The sequence below is a fragment of the Adiantum capillus-veneris genome, chromosome 7 (genome assembly GCF_014529385.1).
Source record: "Adiantum capillus-veneris isolate H3 chromosome 7, ASM1452938v2, whole genome shotgun sequence".
NCBI classification, from domain to species: Eukaryota; Viridiplantae; Streptophyta; class Polypodiopsida; order Polypodiales; family Pteridaceae; genus Adiantum; species Adiantum capillus-veneris.
In genome coordinates this window covers 161,872,175-161,890,686 of record NC_140937.1, presented here as the reverse complement: position 1 = coordinate 161,890,686, position 18,512 = coordinate 161,872,175, and the positions used below count along the sequence as shown (strand labels likewise).

Here is an 18,512-nt window from a genome sequence, read left to right as displayed (position 1 = left end):
GTGATCTTGTTTAAAGACCTATAGTCTATGCACATTCGAAACGTGCCATCTTTCTTCTGCACCAGTAGAAGTGGAGAGCAGTAGGGTGAAGCATTGGGCCGTACTAACCCTTTCTCTAGAAGCTCGTTGACTTGCTTCAAAATTTCCTCTTGCTGAGCAAGACTTACCCGATAAGGGGGTTGATTGGGAGGCGAGCTACCCGGTATGAGATCTATGCGGTGATCTTCCGGGCGTACCGGAGGGAGTTCATCAGGAAGTGTTTCTGTGAAACAATCCTTGTACTTTTCAATAAATTGAAGACGCTTAATTTCCAGACTAGAGAGAGAGTCCCGACTAATATCCTTTGCAAAAATCAAGTAAGCAGAAACACACTTCTTCATTTCTTTCTTAATGGAGATGTGGCTTACAATTGGGAACTGCCAATCTCCTGCATCAGCTTGAATCTTTATTTTCTTACCCCCATGATCAAAAGTGAGGGTCTTTTCCACATAGTCGGGAATAGGTGTCATGTGGAAGTGCCATGGCATGCCCAAGATGATATCACATCCCTCGATGGGTGCCATCAAAAATGATTCGCTGTCCTTGTACTCGCCAATTCGAAGATTGAGCTGTCCTTGCACGGGAGTTGCATTGGTTGTCAACCCCTCGAATGCCGATCCGGATGTAACCGGTGTGCCAAGCTGAGCCGGTGTGAGGCACAATCGTTCCGCAGTATCCAGGGAGATGAAGTTATCCGTGGATCTTGGATCATAAAGAATCAGTACTCGTTGGTTGTTCAAAGACCCCCAGCCCTTCAGAAGTTGATGCTTCCCTTTCTCAGATTCTGTGTTTCCTTGAACATTTGGGATTGAGTTCGAAACTTGGTGGTGCGGGTTCCTTCCTTGCTTTCTCTTGCCTCGTAGAGGCTTGCTCTTGCCGTTGCTGCTTTAGCGGGCAGTCCGGTTTCATATGTCCTTTCTCGCCACAGTAGAAGCATCTTCCTTCCTCTTTGAAAGTTTCAAGTTGAGTAGGAGAAAGATACTTAGTTCGCTTGCCAGTGCCCTCTGGCTTCCTAGAATGATCTTCGTCTCTAGATGGAGGACGTTTTCTTCCTTGGCTTCCATGGTCATCGTAGACCCCTCTTTGTCTTGCACGGTAAGTGCTATGCTCCATCTTTCTGGGCGTCCCAGTTGAGTGCAAATCCTCAGCAATGATTGTTGATTCCATCATCCTTTGAAGAGTATCATGCGGATACACCTTCATACTCTTTCGAAGCTGCGGTTGGAGACCCGCTTCGAACTTTCTTTTCTTTTCCTCGTCGGCAATCTTCATGAAGGGAGTGACCTTCAGAAGAACCGACCAATACTTGTCCACATAAGTCGTTACTCTTTCATGTTCCATCTGGGCAAGCCAGTCCCATTCCTTCCGTATGTCCTCCTCGAAGTCAGGTGGAAGAAATTGTTCATAAAATTCAGATTTGAAGCTCTCCCAAGTTCTGGCCTGAGAACCTTCCAGAATCTTGGCTAACCACCAATTACTTGCCGTTTCCTTGAGGTGCATCCCCACATGGCGTAATTTGGATTTTTCTGTGAAGTGCCCATTGGTAAAGGGGACTTCAAACTGTCTGATGAAGGACAGTGCTTTGGAGATGTCTCTTCGTCCGTTGTAGGTTTCGAACTTGATGTCCTTGTCGCCTGATTTGAAGACTCTCATGCGATGTTGAGACTTGCGACCTTGCTTCTTAAATCGAGGCTTATCTTTAGGTTAATGTAGGGTAGTGGGAGTAGTAGCTGCTTCCTTCTTCTTACGAGATGATCGAGAAGTAGAAGTATAATCAGGAGAGTAAGATGGAGATGAGATAGAGATGTCCTTGCTCTCGTCTAGCAAAGAGAGTACTTTTTCCTGGCCTTTACTTGAAGTAGGCGGTTCATACCGATCTGAAGATCCTTTGTGCACCTCGGCACGTTCTTCTTCTCTTGCCTCCTGTGGTCTCACGCCAAGAGTGTTGTTTGGATGCTTGGCTGCATCAGTTCCATTCGTTTTCTTTATTCCGCCCAAAAGCTTTTGGACGTCTGGCAACAGTAAGATTTGTTGCAAATCCGCAAGCTGAGCTTGCACTTGTTGAAGCTCCTCTTCAACTCTTCTCCCTTGGCTCGACATGGTTCTTCCCGTTCTTCCCGAAATCGTCCTTCTTTGCAGAGAAAGAGAGGAGTCCGAGCTCTGATACCACTGTCACAAAACGGGAGCGTACACGAGTACTTAGAAAATCTGAAAATTATAATTCTTTGAAAACATGAGAGAAGGGAGAAGATCGACACAGTATTGGGGACCAGAAGATGGGCTGGTCCCCCCCCCCCCGTTAAGAGTATTCTTTTATTCAGGGAGAATTCTTATACAAGCACGAGAACCCGAGGAAACCCCTCCGTTCTGTAATCTTAGACCCAAAGGTCGTGCTTTCCCATAAGGGCTTGGGCACAAGGCCGTTCCTTCCCGTAAGGGACTTAGGCACGAAGCCGTGCTTTCCCGTAAGGGACTTGGGCGTGAAGCCGTGCTTCCCGTGAAGGGCCTTAGGCATGAAGCCGTACTTTCCCGTAAGACGGGAGATTCTTGCAAAACAAACCACACAAAACAACAATTCTCAAAGCGTATCAACACCTTATACCTGTCGCTTCTTGCTCGGAGAATCGACCTCCGTACTTAGTCGTCACGCGAATACTTGCAGTTTCCGTCGCCATACTCTGCTCCAAAACCCTAGCGCTGGTGCTTTTCTGCTGCTTCCGGCTCTCCCAAATTGAAACGCTGGCTACCCTTTTATAGGGTTTGACACCCGGCAGGAATAGGGGTCCAAAAGCAGAAGTTGGCGCTCCTAGAGAGAGGAGAGAGAAAATTGCGTTTTCTAGAGAGAGGAGAGAGAAAATCGCCTTTTTTAGAAAGAGGAGAGAAGTCAGCCTTGAACTTTGACTTCTTATGCCTGAAAAATAAGAATGTAGATGTAGACAAAGGAAGAAAGAGATTCACCAGGATTGTAGATGACATTGACATCATATCTTGGTTAGATTTTCTTTTGGACAATTTATATATAACCATCGGCGACTCTCTTTTCAAGCAAACAATTGGTATCCCTATGGGCACCAATTGTGCTGTTTTTCTTGCTAATTTCTATCTTTTTACTTATGAGTTTGATTTTATGGAGCGTCTTGTCCTTGCTAACACTTGCCCAATATTTTTGCACAAGTTATGCAATGTAAGACGCTTTGTAGATGATCTTTTTGTCCCTGGCGTTCCTTCTTTTCAAGATTTTATGTACTTGAATTCGAGTTCTGTAGGCGGAGGAATTTATCCCAAGGAATTTTGTGAACTTAACTGTACCACAAATAGTGATTGTTGTGCCTTTTCAGACCTTAAGATTTTTCAGACTCCCTTGGGATTAGAAGTAGATATCTATGATAAGCGCCTTGAACAAGAATATGCCAATCTAAAAATCATCCGCATGCCTCACATTTCTTCGAACATTTCTCTTTTAGCTAAGTACGGTGCCATTTGCTCTCAACTATTTAGATTTTCTCGTCTTTGTTCTAGTAAATCTACTTTTGTTGTTCAATCTTGCCATCTTATTTCTTTACTAGTTGAAAAAGGATACTCATTCAAAAGAATCATGAAAAAAGTTCGTTTATTTTTGCATCGTAGTAAGTTTATTTTTAGTGTTTCTTCCTTTGGAATGTTCAAGATAATCAGTAGTAAATTCAATAGAAGTGGGGAGCTAAAAAGCCCACTTATTGTTTGACTTAATAACACCTTATGTTGTTGTTTTGATCTTTAGCGCTTCTAGTATTTTCACTATAGCTTGACAATTGCTAGCCTTTATCATGGCTGAGTATGCCCATCACCTCCGGAGGGTGATAGAAACTCAGCTCGTTGGTTTTGTAGAGTACGTTCAAAGCATGAATGACCTCTATATAAACCTGCACCTACTCTTGGGCACTGACGACGTGAGTAGGGATGTCATAGCTGTTGTCCAAGCTATGCATGATAAAGGTGATAATCTTATTCTTTCTGTTTGGACAAGCAGTGAAGTTGGGATCACATATTGTCAAGTTTGGTTCTTTGCTCTTCGTAGGTTTGTAGTAGTATTCATTTTTCGATTTCATATTTAGCTTACCTGAGGACTTAAGAATGTGTTCCGTTATAAGTTGTTGTGCGAAGTTTGATTTCTAGTATTAAGTTTTTAAGATGTCTTCTCCTTTTTTTGCTTAAAGTTGAGTACTTGTTTTAAGCCAAGTAAGTTGCGTCAACTTATTTTACACATGCCTTTTCTAAAAACATTTTTAAGTTAATAATGTTTTGTTTTATCTAGTTTTGTTTCGAAGCAAACAAAGTGATTTAGTTTGTTTGTTTGTTTGTTTTTGTTTTTCTCTTCTTTTCGTGTAACCCTTGCTTTTATAGTTTTATGAGTGCTTTATTCCCTCTTATAATTCGTGAGTTCAGACTATTCTGAACTTATGAAGGTATATAAACAAATTAGGGTTTTTGCAGAATGGGTCAAAATTATGTTGATGCTTTTTGTAGACAATAGGTAATACACTCGTATTGTCTACACTCGGGAGCATGGAGCTAGACATTCACGCTCTTGCAACGAGGCGAACCATTTGCTTCAAATTTTACTCGAGAAATTGTTTGACAATATTGCTTGGAATTCATTTGAAACCCATTAATTGGACATTGAAGTAAGGAGGCTGGGCAAAGTAAGCAAGACCAAAAATTACGTAAATGATGACATGACATTGTCAGCGCAGATTGTGTTGCAATTTACGGGCTGCCACATGGTAGGTCCATACGACAGCTTTCTGTAGAGCTTTTTGTGTGAAGCTTTTGGAGGCCACTTTTTTAGCACTTGGCGCATTACCCAGGTTTAGGGCCTTTGTGTAACCCATTCAAGTGTGCCTAGGGGGTGGGGTAGGGCAAATCAGCATGGAAGCTTGACGAAGAGCTCACCACCAACAATTGTACTTTGTGATCATCGCCAGGCTTTGGGGCCAATGCACCTTTAAGCTGATTCTGTTGCTTCTCTCTCTCTCTCTCTCTCTCTCTCTCTCTCTCTCTCTCTCTCTCTCTCTCTCTCTATTTAGTTCAGTTGGTTGCACTTTTTGGTCGTGTGCTGCGATCGATTTCTCGCTTGGACAAACAAATCTTTTCCTACGAAGGATCGAATCTGTTTTTAGCAGTACACATGGGTTCCAACCGTGAATCCAATAGAGAGGACAACATTTGACCTACTATAGTTTTGCGGGAGGATGAAGAGCGCTTGAATCGTAGCGGGGAAATGGAGAGAAAATCAACGAAGCTTTCCACGAGGGCAAGCCTTCTCTTGAAGAATTGGGAGAGGACCATGGTAAGCCTTCAGTAGGGGATCTCAACAAATTAAAGTATAAGCGACAACTCTAGGTCAACAGGGAATCTTGACATATCTAAGTACAAGCGATAGCTTTCGATTGACATCTCTGTAAGGCGCCTTGTCAAATACTTCGAGGATTTGAACAATGTGAAGTACCTGAAGAATCATCCTATTGTTGAGGTTTACAACAGACGGTCGAAGGTTGTCCACACTCCGACCAAGTCAGCAAGGAAGACCAAGGCCAAACGTGGTACAAAGAAGCAAAAGCTGAAGAGTTTGATGAAGTTCTTGATGTAATCACTTCCGACGGGTCATCTAATGGAAGAAACACAGCCAACTACAATCTACAAAACTTGGGAACACTTTATCACTTCAAACAACTTGAATAACTAAACTGAAACAGAGAGTGAAGGGAGAGTGAGAGAAGGTGTTGGAGTGGGATGCCCCTATGCACAATTGGTGGCCCTAAACTGCCTCTGTCAGCTCCACCGTTCAAACTTCAAGTATCTCTTTGTTAGTTGAACTCTTCTCGTATAAGGAGTCGGAGGGATGAAATCCAAGAGTTGATGCTCATGCCAGCACACGGTATCAATCTGCAAGTTTTGTGTGTACAAGTGATGGTGTGGAGAGTTGCTTTTAGAGGCTCAGAGGACGTGCAACAATAGCAGGTGCCCAAAAAGCAGGAGCTCTCCAAAAACAGTCCCCCCCCTTTCCTTTTTCCCTAAAAAGAGAGAAGAAAAGTGCTATTTTTTATGCTATTTTAAATTAAGTTAGAGAGAGAATTTGTGTGTGTGTGTGTGTGTGTGTATATATATATATATATATATATATATATATATATATATATATATATATATATATATATATATATATATATATATATATATAGAGAGAGAGAGAGAGAGAGAGAGAGAGAGAGAGAGAGAGAGAGAGAGAGAGAGAGAGAGAGAGAGAGAGAGAGAGAGAGTGCGTTTAAGGCTTTGAAACCAACCCGTAGACTATCAAAGGGCAGTAGACTTCACTCGATCTTTACTTTCTTTGTCTGTACTTTACGACACAAAGGAACTTCACGAATAAACTTGAGACTGGAATTTAACACTTCAAACAAACCATGACTTGGAAGCCAGAGTGCTCCCAAATAGATAGTGACACCATGTTGGCCCCAAAGGTTGGCGCCCTTTTGGCAATTTCCTTATTCCAATTAAGCGTTGGAGAAAACCTGTAAACTTCTACGTGCTGTCCCACTTTGATTGGGCTGAAAATGGCCTACTCTAGCCCAATTTCAGCAGCATGATGACAGTAGGAAGATTCATAGACAAAATTCCCATGAGATAGGTGACTTTTCCAGCGCATTAGAGCACTTTCCAAAACCTGATGAGAAATTACAGCATGCTGAGTTCTCTGTTTTCGGCCTTTTAAATGCACTAGAACACCTATATGACGGTTCCGTAACTTCCCTGAACCTTCTGGGACTGTTGGGCAACAAAAATGGCCAAAACCCAAAACCTGCAAAAATACACAGCAGGCTGTAATTTTCTGTTTTGGGCTCCGTTTCGTGTGCTGGTCACATCCGTAGCAAGCTCTCGAGTTCTCGCACGTGTAGGGCTACTTGCCCTTTGATTTGGACACGAGAAATCTCTCCGAATCAACCTCTACCTGTGGGGGATTAGCAGTTAACTAATCCGATACTTGTACAAGAAGCTCTTGCCTCGGCAATCGCGCATAAACCCACACAAGTGTACATATAGATGAGTAGCCCTTGAGTTGGGCATCACGTTTCCGTAATGAAAAGGGGAGAGGTGTACACGAGAGCGGAATCATCGTGCTACCTAAAACAGAGGAGAAGGCAAGCTTTCCATTAAAGCTGTGATCACCTGCCCTCACTACTCACACTCACAGTAGCACTTATGGTGACCATGAGTATCGTGCGAAGATGGCTTGTGGCGAACCCATGGGGCTGGTCCATACATGCTGCCACGTCATCAACAACTTCTGCGTTTTGCGGTTTGGTCTGTACAACATGCCACGTCATCATGTTCTACGCAATCTTTGTGTGTGTGTGGGGGGTCTTGCTTTATTTTTAGGGTTTTTAGGCCCCTCCGCAAAGGTTCTATAAGTTTTTAGGGCTAGAATTCAAAATCCCAACCCATTTTGTATTTAGGCCACTCGGCCATTTTCAATGAGTTGGGAAAGCTTTTGTTTTCCTCTTTTTTTGCTAGGTTTAGGCCATCGACCGCGATCTCCAAAACTCAATCAAGTTCAAAACTCGACGGTCATTATGAGAATCCTGATATCACTGATTCTCATACAACACAAAGGATCACAGATGCAAATACAAGACATAAAAGAGAGGAGAAATTTGTGCACAGCATAGAGGATTTTGGCTCTAAGAAAGAGATTGACACGGACCACCTTTCTGGGGAGAGTCTGTGAATAGCCAAACAAACGCAATGATCAGCTTGGTCTATGACCTTGCCACAAAAACCCTAACCCTAAAACCCGTCTCTCTCTCTCTCTCTCTCTCTCTCTCTCTCTCTCTCAGGATTCTTGGGCTGATGATGTGGCGGTCCAAGCATTATATGCTGATGTCATAGCTAGCGTGGAAACGTTTGTTGGGTGTTAGTATTTAACAAGGTGGTAAGGTACGTAAGGTACGGTATGTATTCGGTACGACCTGTACGTAGTACCGAATGGATAGAGTTGTTAGGTACGTAAAATTCGTAGTTTTTTTTAAAAAAATGCCAAAAACTACAATACGGTTTGTACTTGATAAAAAATTCATAAGTATCACTCCAAGGATATTAGTTCACTATTCTATAAACCAAGGCAAAGCTTTCATACGAGTTCTTGATCGTGCTTGTCCTCCTATATTCACCACCGCAATGACGTTCGTGTGTGCTCTACAAATGCAAGTTGTGTCGAAATGTCTACAAAACTAGGTGTTGGGATAAGGCTAAAGAAGGGCAAAAAAAAAAATTCCTGCCACAATAGGGTTTATTTCCACACATTATCCACAGCACTGCGCCCCACCACCCACCCACACACACACACACACACACACACACACACAAACCGTATAGTACGAATCCGTACGGTACGGATGTACCGTACCGTACAGATCCGTACGTACGTACGGATCCTACCATGGTATTTAAGAAGACGACTATGAAACGCTTTTGGGCAAGTTTTCATTAGCTGTTGACTTTTTAAGGTGCTCTTAAGCATTGTCTAAAATAACAGATGCTTAACTAGCTCTTCATCTTTTTATGAGGAGACAGCTTGTGCACATACAGAAAATGACAATCCAGATGTAGCATCATTACTTGTAGAGGTGCCACCAAAATTGCCCAATCCCACATCAATTCCCGCCTAGGTACATTTGCTTACATACCCACACACAATCTCCACACTTACATTTGCTTACATACCCCACACACAATCTCCACACTACATCTTTTACAACTTTTGGGAGTTGATCGCATTTGTCCAATACATATCCCTTCAACCCAAAAATATGTGCCCTGATACGTGTGGGACCACTATCCCATTATTATTAACAAAATGTGCTCTTGATTGTGCACATGCCTTTTACAAGCTTTTTCAGCTCAGTCACAGACCACTGTTGTGCTTTGAAAAAGCATGATAGGCTAATGGTTACATTGTCTTGTGGATGATTATGATGACTTTATAGCGTGCACTTTCCTTAAAAGTTGAAATTGGACCCTACCAGGATTGATCTAAGTTTTCATTTAGGGAGAGTTACCAAAATACCCCTGCTATTCAAAAAAAATTTGTATTGATTTCAAATAGATCGCTCTAAATTTTACAGAGTGAATTCAGTCTTTTTGACAATAGAGGTCTATCTTTAAGTGTCTTGGATATAATAATTTTCGACAATGAGCTCAGAAATAGAGGCCACAATGCCATCCAAAATTCTAGTTCTATCATCTTCGGTTGAGAGAAAACTAATCTTCCTATGAGGAATTGCAAAAAGGAAAGCGTTTGGAGATGTTTGCCAGAATAACAAGGGGTATTTTGAAACAATTTAAAGGCTTTTTTTGGAATTTTTGGCAAAAGATGAGGTAGATTTTGTGAATTTGTGAAATTTCAGGGTTATTTTGTGAATTTCCCAAATTTCAGGGGTATATTGGTAATTTTCTCTTTCATTTATTTACTCACGTCTGTTCACGATTGCATGTTGGGAATCTTATACTACATGCATTGGCTACCAATGTTAACTCTCTATTCATTAGATCGTTTTTGGCTTTAGATCAAATTTTGGGAAAGAAGGTTCCGTCTACGATGGTTTCTTACTTGAACCAGGAGTTTGAGGAAGGTGTTGACATGGAGGTAAATGTGATTTGCAGTTGAGCTACCAGCACCTGTATGTTCTCTGCTTGTAGAGGACGTCATATGTTAGTTTGATTGACAGGTTGCTGTAAAACAGTTGGATGTGATAAAGGAAGGCGAGTCTCCAACTTTTAGCCAACCCGTACCATCTCTCAACCAGACACGCATTTTCAAGAAATGGCCCAAGGATATAAAAAGCTTCTCCCATGAGCTGGGTCCTAGAGGAGGACGACCACATGATGTCCACCGCCCTCACAGTGACAATGATCTGGAGGTATCTGCTTGTACTTTGTTTGAGATAAAAAGTGTATGTCTGCAGCTTCCTTCACAGTCAAATTCTGTGACCAATTTTTCTTCGCGACTCTGTGAAGCTGTTTGATTATTGTATGTGGGCAGGAAATTTTGGCTGCTTTGCGTGCACGGTTTAATACTGCAAAAGAGGAAGTGGATGCAGAGCTTAAGTTTTTTGCAGCAGACCTAGTTGAAATACTAGACAGGAACACTGATTCTTTTCCTGTCTGGAAGGAAAACGTTGAAGATCTTTTAGTTCTTGCTCAGAGATGCACTAAGCTTTCACCAGTTGATTTTCGTCGAGAGTGTGAGAATATTGTGCACGGACTTGATGAGCGACGACAGGAGCTGCCTGTGGGCTTACTGAAGCAGCTTTACACCCGAATGCTTTTTATACTCACAAGGTGCACCAGGCTTCTTCAGTTTCAAAAGGAGACGAGTCCAGAAGAGGAAGGTTTACACAAAGTTCAGCAATGTCTGAAGGGTGTTCCATCGGTTGAGCGCACGCTGCCATCTGCGAGAGCAAAGGGGACAGCTGTCAGCAAGAAGCTTCTTCCTGAGGTTCTGGAGCAGTCTGCAAGAAGCGATGCGGGAATACCTAAGCTTAAGGGAACAAAAAAGCACAAATTGTCCTTGGAGAAAGTGAAACTAAAGCATCAGCGAGCAACCTCTCCAAAATTTTGTCAATATGACTCTCACCGCCATGTGAGCTTACGGAAAACATCTGTTCCTTGTGAAAGCTTTGAGTTGAGGGACTATGCAAAGCAAGGCATAAAGGGATTTGATGAGGATGCTGCAGCTCAAAGACAAGGCTCATGGGAACAAGTTGATGAGAGGCTGTTGGATGTGGCATCACAGCAGGGGGCATCTCCATCTAAAGATTTGCACAAGGACAATTGGTCACATTGGCTGGATCCAGAAAAGGAGGAAGGAGAGTTAGTTATATGCAGGATTTGTGAAGAGGAAGTTCTAACTTCACATCTTGAGCCTCATTCTTTAAGATGTTCTTGGGCAGATGCCTGTGACTGTCAAGGAGTCACTGTAGATGAAAGGCTCAGAATGCTGGCAGACTATCTGGAGAAGATAGCGGAGTTAAGCACTCCTAAAAGTAATCACATGGGGACAGATGATAGTCCAGATGGATTTAAGCCAGCTAAATTAAGCACAATGGATGGCTCAGATAATGCTTCACCTCAAGCTCATGATTTATCTGGAAAGGCCATGGATGGCAGAATGGATGACGTTTGTGCTGGTGATACTGTCAGTGTGGAGGACCTGCGAGGTCTTAGCTTAATTAATTTCAAGCGTCTGCTAGGTCTTAAAGCGGATCAAGGAATGGCATCATCTTCTGCTGGAAGTGGGACTCCTCGCTCCACTCTGACGACTCCGAGAACTAGTCAGCTCGATCTGTTATGGGCTGAACGAAATAGCTTTGTAGAACAAGAAGATACTTCCCAGGTCACTTACAACCTGATTGCTTTCTAATGTTAAATTTAGGATATTATGCTGTTTTGATCGTGTGCCTCCTTGTGTTTATGGGTGTTCAGGAATGATGATTGTCTGGTGGGGTGAGTCTAGCTGCTGAGATGTTCAATTAGCCACAGTTAAATAGCTTAGAGTATTTGCTTTAACAGGGTCCGGCAAAGCTAAAAGTAGCCTTTATAAAACTTTTCCATTGGTTTCTTATGGCTAGGTTTTGAGACAAAATGTTTGGAGTGCTTAGAAAACATGTCTTGCTCTAAAGTTTTACATGTTGTAAACACAACTCAAGACCATTTTTCTACGAATGTATCTCACCACCTGCAGAATTACTGAAATCATTCATGAATATGAATATTGTCTGGGCCCAGGTGTCTCACTCTGCCTCTCTAGCTATTATTAGTAAAATGAATTTACGGCTCAGATGTTCTTTAGACAGTTATGCCTTGTATACAAAAGAAGATCCTTGCAGAGCAAATCATGCCAAACAGTGAAGTCATGGTTTGAACGGCTGCATGAAGTTTGTGCACGCTGTATGAATGCCCATATCGTACATTCGTAAGGTATACATTTGTATGGCTGTACTTATACAATTACGGTCCAGTCTTTTTTCAAAAATTTGTAGCCTGTACCTTGAGTCTTGGGTCTTTGTACCCACTCCCTAGGTAATTTTTCATAAGTTCGTTAGGCTGTGTGTAACCTTAGACCTAAGTATAGTCCTAAGTCGTGAGGTAATTTGCAGATGTTTTTTATGGTTTTAAAGAGTTTTTGTTAAAAACACATCGTATTTATCCAAATCATATGATATCATTTGAAATACACCTTATTTTCCGTACAAAACCGCATCGTACTTTACCGTACGACCGTACAATGACAACCCTGAATGGCTGGCTGCTCAACCTGTGGAATTGCATGCCCCATTATAAGATATCTTATCAGTTTGTATACATATGCATTATTTACCTCATGTTGTATGAGATGACTTGTTCATTCGTTCATTTATATTACGCTTGGAGTGGAAAGTAATTGAATGGATGTATCTTGCTGGTACTGTGTGCTAGATGTATCTTTTCTGGATGTTAAGACTCTCCTTTTTGTCTCCCTACCTGCCTCTTTCCCTCTCCCTAGTTTTAGGTCATGTTTTAGTTGTTTTTGTTCCGGATTGTTGTACCATATATATGCTGGTTGTAATGTTTGGTCTCATAGGTCATTTTGGCGTTTTGCAGACGTTAATAGTACAGTTCATCTCATCTCTCTCTCTCTCTCTCAATCTCGACATTGCCTTATGTTATTTCCCTCATAGCACATCTCATTATGCTTTGGCTAAGGGGCAGTCACCATACATGATACCAGATGAGGATATTTGGGAGTTCTCGAGGGATGGAGATGTCATCCTACTTGGGAATCTCAATGCTAGGACAACATGTCATCGGGCATCTTTCTTTGACACTTTCGAGGAGATGTTGAGAGAGCTAGATTTCAGAGAGATGGGGCTCTATAGGACCTCAGAGGATGTTCAAGAATTTGCAGAGTATGGGAGATATCTGATTGAGATGGGCACAACACAGGGCTTGGCTATTTTGAATGGCCTTGATAGAAACTCCAATTCAGGAAGCTTCACTTGCTTCCCTCATAGACATGGTGCTAGCACCGTGGATTATGTTTTACCATGCATTCATGACTTAACAGTCTCGCCCAAACCTCTTTGAGTGGCTGTAGATCATGCTCAAATATCTTTTATAGTAGATTTTACTTACATTATTGGTGGCTTTCATTATGTAGCACATCGCCATCCGAGATACCACTTCTGTAGAGAGATAGATGGAGTGTATTGTAGAAGAGCTGTATAGTCTTCTAGCAGGGGAGAGTCCCCCATAGACCCTTGTCAAGGCTCTTGACAGAGACGATACACACTGCAACAGTCACAATTTTTCCCCACTCTCAGCCCAATGGGAGACCACGGTTTGGGAGCACGCCTCAAAATAGTTGGTATGATGATGAGTGTCGAGAGACAAGAGCTCGACTACATAGAGAGGTGGCTTTGGGAGAGATCACACATAGGCAGCCGCGTATACTCTTTCGCCGCCTTATACTGCGAAAGAAAAGAGCTTTCTTATCTCAGCTTGAGAGAGATAATTATTAGATACTCTTGAGCGAGGACTCTAGGGAGGGTTGGCGACTCTTTAGAGAGCCCTCACCCTCTCTAGTCATTATTTCTATAGAGACATGGACACAATATGCATCCTCTCTATACATAATAGCATAGCAATTACCATTGCGAGACCCGTTGGAGCCGTATCCTGCCACTTCTACTTTCTTCATAACAAAGTTGGTGAGGTGATCCATTGACAAATTGCACTCAGGGAAAGCACAGGATCATGATAGTATAGTGACAAAGCATTTTATACATGCTAGGGATGATATTGATCGTTTGTTGGCCTTCATGTTCAACAGGGCCATGTGTGAGGGGCTTCCTTAGACTTGGAGTACATTACGATTATATCACTACTCATATCTGGAGTTCCAACCGTGCCAACTAGCTATCGCACTATCATGATTGTCCATTCATTGGCCAAGCTATATGCATCTATACTTGAGCATGAGTTGAGGAGATGGTCAGAGAGAGAGGGTGTACGAGCTTGAGGGCAGCCTACATTCATGAGGGGATTCTCGACACTTGATCATATGTTCACACTTAGAGCGGTCATTGAGGAGGGTAGAGCACATGGGAGAAAGATTTGTTGTAGCTTTGTGGATTTCCGCAAAGCCTTTGACACAGTCCCAAAAGCCAGGTTGATACAACGACTACATGACTTAGAAGCTCCACAGGAGCTTGTATGGGGTATCGTGGCATTGTATGAGACAGTTATAGGGAGAGTACGGACAATAGAGGGGCTTTCAAATCCTGTTCACTTTACGATTGGGGTGAAGCAAGGACGTCCACTTTCTCCGACTTTGTCTGGATTGTATTTTGATGAGATTGCTGACTATATTGAGACTGCAGGGGATATTGTCCGTATTTGAGACTCTCCATAGGGTATGCAGAGACATCTAGAAATTGCAGTTGGCATGCTAAAAGCTATAAGGGACATCACCTCCCTTCTATAAGAAATCCTCCCTCCTTTTCTGTTACACATCCTCGAGGTGGAGATGGCATCTTTACAAGATGGGCCTCTATGAGAGGACGAAAGATAGTAGAGGCCAACAACACTTAAGAAGCCATCAAGGAGGAGCTCACAAAGGCAATATCAAGATCCTTGAGGGAAAGATGGAAGCTACCAGAGATGGATGGGTGAGGTGGTGAAGAAGACTAACGATCTTATTAATTTGAAGTAAACCATGAAGGAAAATAAAAAAAGTGGTAGCCTATCCACAATTAATCCATGTAGCTCAAGCCAAGATGGCCTCTAGAAATGAAATGAAATGTAATGATATGTTACAATAACATCTTCAAAAGGCCAAACTGACTCGATGTCGCTCACTAATGCTCCGTAGTCTCCGTGATTTGGCTTTGTACTAGCAAGAAGAGACCTAGGCACCTCTGATCATAGTAATCCATGGTGTGGGATAAGGGGCCAAAGCCCTCTCGAATAACAATGAAAACGCCCGAGGATCTCTTAGTATCCGGTGCATTGGCAGGTATAGTGCTCCTCTGTCTCTTGCTCTCTCTGGCAAACTTGGCGTAATCTCTCCTTAGGGGGTATACCTCTGTATTGGCCAATCTCTATCTGGTGAGATGAGGTGCGTAGCTGATTAATAACACATCTAATGCCATGAGATAGGTGGGTGTCCATATACTTGGGGCGTGAGATAAACCCATCATCTATCGTCCGGAGAAGATGGTCTCAATAAAAAGCCATCCTCGTCCCCAACTCATGTTACGGACATCTAAGGAACACTAAAAAGGGGGCAACCTGTCCATACTAAATCCATGTAGCTAAAACCAAGATGATATCTGTGCAAACCAACATGAAGTATCACCCTCACTGGCCAGTTGTTGCGATGACTCAAACACTAGTCGTGCATATCTGTTGCGTGGTAGCTCCCATGTGTTATGAATGAAAGAAACTGATCTAGCAAGAGCCTCCACTACAATTGGTGGTGCGCTGATCTCAGCTCTGATAATCTCATGTGGTTTGAGGCTTTTACCGGCATCAGCCTGGAGATCATAAATACAAGTGGTCTCTCCATGGATCTCCATTCTCATATGTGCGCCCTGACTACCGTGATGATCCAGGCTAGGCCCCCATATCTGCACTCCGTAAAGCATAGTGGAAGTGACCGATGTGTCAAATAACCACAACTTAGTGCGTGGCTCTTGAAACTACACTTGCGAACATATCCTCTCTAGTCCTCCAAATGTAACATATCCCCTCGTCAATCTCGCCTTTGCAGCACCTCTAATAGAGAAAGTAGGTCCACTAAATACAACATAAAGATATGTATAAGAGTTTACATACTCCACTATCTCCTATCCATATGTAAAAATAGGTGCTAATCTCCTGACCCACTGCGTTGTAGTATTGAATACCATCACCTTGGTTTTGCGAGGTTGATGAAGAGCCCATTGTAATGTACATAAGCATTAAAGCGGTTTTTGCTTAAAATTTAATGTTTTAAGCTATCTCAAATTTCCAGTACATGCTAGGATTCAATGGTCTAATTTCTTTCAGAATTCTCCAGATTTGAAGCGCTCGAATTTCTTTCAAATGCCATTTACATTTTAGAAATCGAGTGATGCAGTTTATTCATAAAGTGTTCTAATTGTTTCTCGAGTTCATTTTCTCTTGAGCGCTCACAAAATGGGCTTTTGTTTGACTATGCTAGTCGGAAACACGAAGTGTTGTCTGCATGGTTTATTTGTATTGTTTGCGATACTTTTATGATGATTAAAAATATTTATGTATAGCTATTACTAAGAATCAAGACATTTTGGATTACTTTGTTTGCTCAAGTGCTTCATGTTTCCACTTGGTGACTATGGTGGAGGTTCTATGGACATTAGAAAGAGCATTTAAGACGAAGAGCTGTTACCTGTTTTATTGATGAATAAATGCATGTTTGCATCTTTGTAGATCTACGAGCTTGCAGCCATTGCAAGGGAGATAGCAAGTAAAAGCTACTCTGAGGAGGGAGTCCTAGACACTCTTGGAGCATGCCTAGAGGAGTTGCATGATTTTCTAGCACGCAACAAGATTCCGGATCTTACCGTTGACACATTTGGCAAACGCATTGAAAAACTTCTAAGGTACCAGTTCATGTGTTGATTCTGTCATGCTTTGTCTTCTTCGTTTCCCCCCCCCCCCCGGGGGGGGGGGGGGATTTTAAACGTCTTAAATGTCTTGGCAGTTGTAGTTGTTCACCTTTCCATTGCTTGAGTTTTAAACTGAGGAGTGCCTATTATTTTTAGAACTCGTGCACAGCTTAACTGGATGACCCTCCACCACAAACAAAAACTTCTGGGGATATCCCTTCTCCCGTCCTTCCCCTTTTTCATGCCTCTTCCTCCCCTCCTCCGTCCCTTATGTCCCAGTCATCATACCACTCTGGTCTTTAGCTTCATCCTTCCTATGTTTATGGTTTGTGACATGAGTGCTTTGCTTTATGTGGAAAGTGTTTTGTTCCGATTGTGATCTATCAAATGACAGTATTTTCATTTTTGTGCTTCAATCTGTATTTGCATCTCCATACTCGGCTCAAGAATGATGGGGGAGATTATGAGTTCTGCATATGGGAAAGCTTTGGTTTTTTGCTTTTTGATTTCATTACAACAGTAGCTTTTCATTTTTAGATAATTGTCCCGGAGAAAGCAAGCTTGGTGGCATAGGGATGGCTATTATCTATTCATTAAAACATAGAGTGGCTGAAGATGTTAGTATCTTCTTTGTAATTGCCTTAGCAATTCGTCTGAATCATTTGCTAGTAGGGAAATTATCAAGGCAGGCCCTTATGGATTATTCTATGCATGCTTGTGCCTTGTAGTACAAGTTCCATGAATTGGCATTGTTATTACAAGTCAACTGTGGCAGTTGCTCATGGATGCAGGCACATGAAATTTAGACTTTTGTGCTTGCAGGGAAAAGAGCTATCTTTTCAGTAGCACTGGTGATGTCCGGAAGTCTGATTCTTTGAGTGGCTCCTTTGAGGATGACGGCATGTCAACTGATGATGGAGTGCAAAGCTTCAGGTCAACACCAACTCATCCTTCGTACAATGATCGAATCACAATTGCAGATTTTGACATCTTGAAATTGATAAGTCGAGGTGCCTTTGGCCGTGTTTTTTTGGCAAAGAAACGGGCTACTGGTGACAATTTTGCTATCAAAGTATGTTCATCTCTACTCAATGTGATCATTCTCAGCTCGCAAGAACTTTGTGAGCATTGTGTGCTGTTGTCTAAATTGCCTGGGAAAGTTTTTTTTGGAGGGGGGGTGCGACATCTGTATGTAGCTTCTGTTGTGAATGCATGGGAAGCTCAACCTTGGTCAATTGTGTTTTTTTGTGGGGGTTGGGGGCCAGGTACTGAGGAAGATTGACATGATTCGTAAAAATGCAGTGGAGAACATACTAGCTGAGAGAGACATTTTGATTTCAGTTCGCAATCCATTTGTGGTAAGTTACAGCGATTATATGCTTACCACAATATGCAAACAGAATAGGCAGTTCCTTTTGCATTCCTCATTTTTTCCTCTCACTTTAGTTCGTTGCATCCTGTGGGCTTGTTTTACCATCATTCTTGTAGCAATACTGGTTTGTGTGCTTGTTTGTCTACTCTGTTTTTCTGGTTAGCGTCTGATTGCTTGCTTTTTGCCCTCATAATTTGATTTTTGAGAATATATCAACTTTATGCTCCATTATCCTTACCTTTGTTTGTTTTTGTGTTTCTAATTGTGCAATCGAGTTTCCCCGCTTCAAGCTCCCCCACTCTGTGGTATTTGCATTTCACGTATATGTTCGATGGTCTATATCTTTTTTTGGGTGGTGGTTTCTAATTGCATGATCTATTTTTCCTGCTTCATGC

General features: G+C 42.2%; 1 protein-coding gene across 7 annotated transcripts in view; it reads left to right on the top strand.

The window, feature by feature from the left end:
* Positions 1–18,512, top strand: part of LOC147454958 (putative serine/threonine protein kinase IREH1) — a 162,025-nt gene that overhangs the window by 61,960 nt on the left and 81,553 nt on the right. For 6 of the 7 annotated variants that reach the window (XM_086516801.1, XM_086516799.1, XM_086516803.1 and 3 more), the window contains exons 2-7: positions 9,642–9,721; positions 9,804–9,995; positions 10,118–11,470; positions 16,567–16,739; positions 17,568–17,817; positions 18,011–18,103. In XM_086516801.1, the coding sequence (XP_086372927.1) occupies positions 9,642–9,721; positions 9,804–9,995; positions 10,118–11,470; positions 16,567–16,739; positions 17,568–17,817; positions 18,011–18,103 (2,141 nt within the window). The remainder of the gene's footprint in view (positions 1–9,641; positions 9,722–9,803; positions 9,996–10,117; positions 11,471–16,566; positions 16,740–17,567; positions 17,818–18,010; positions 18,104–18,512) is intronic. The other variant, XM_086516800.1, reaches the window with a different exon arrangement.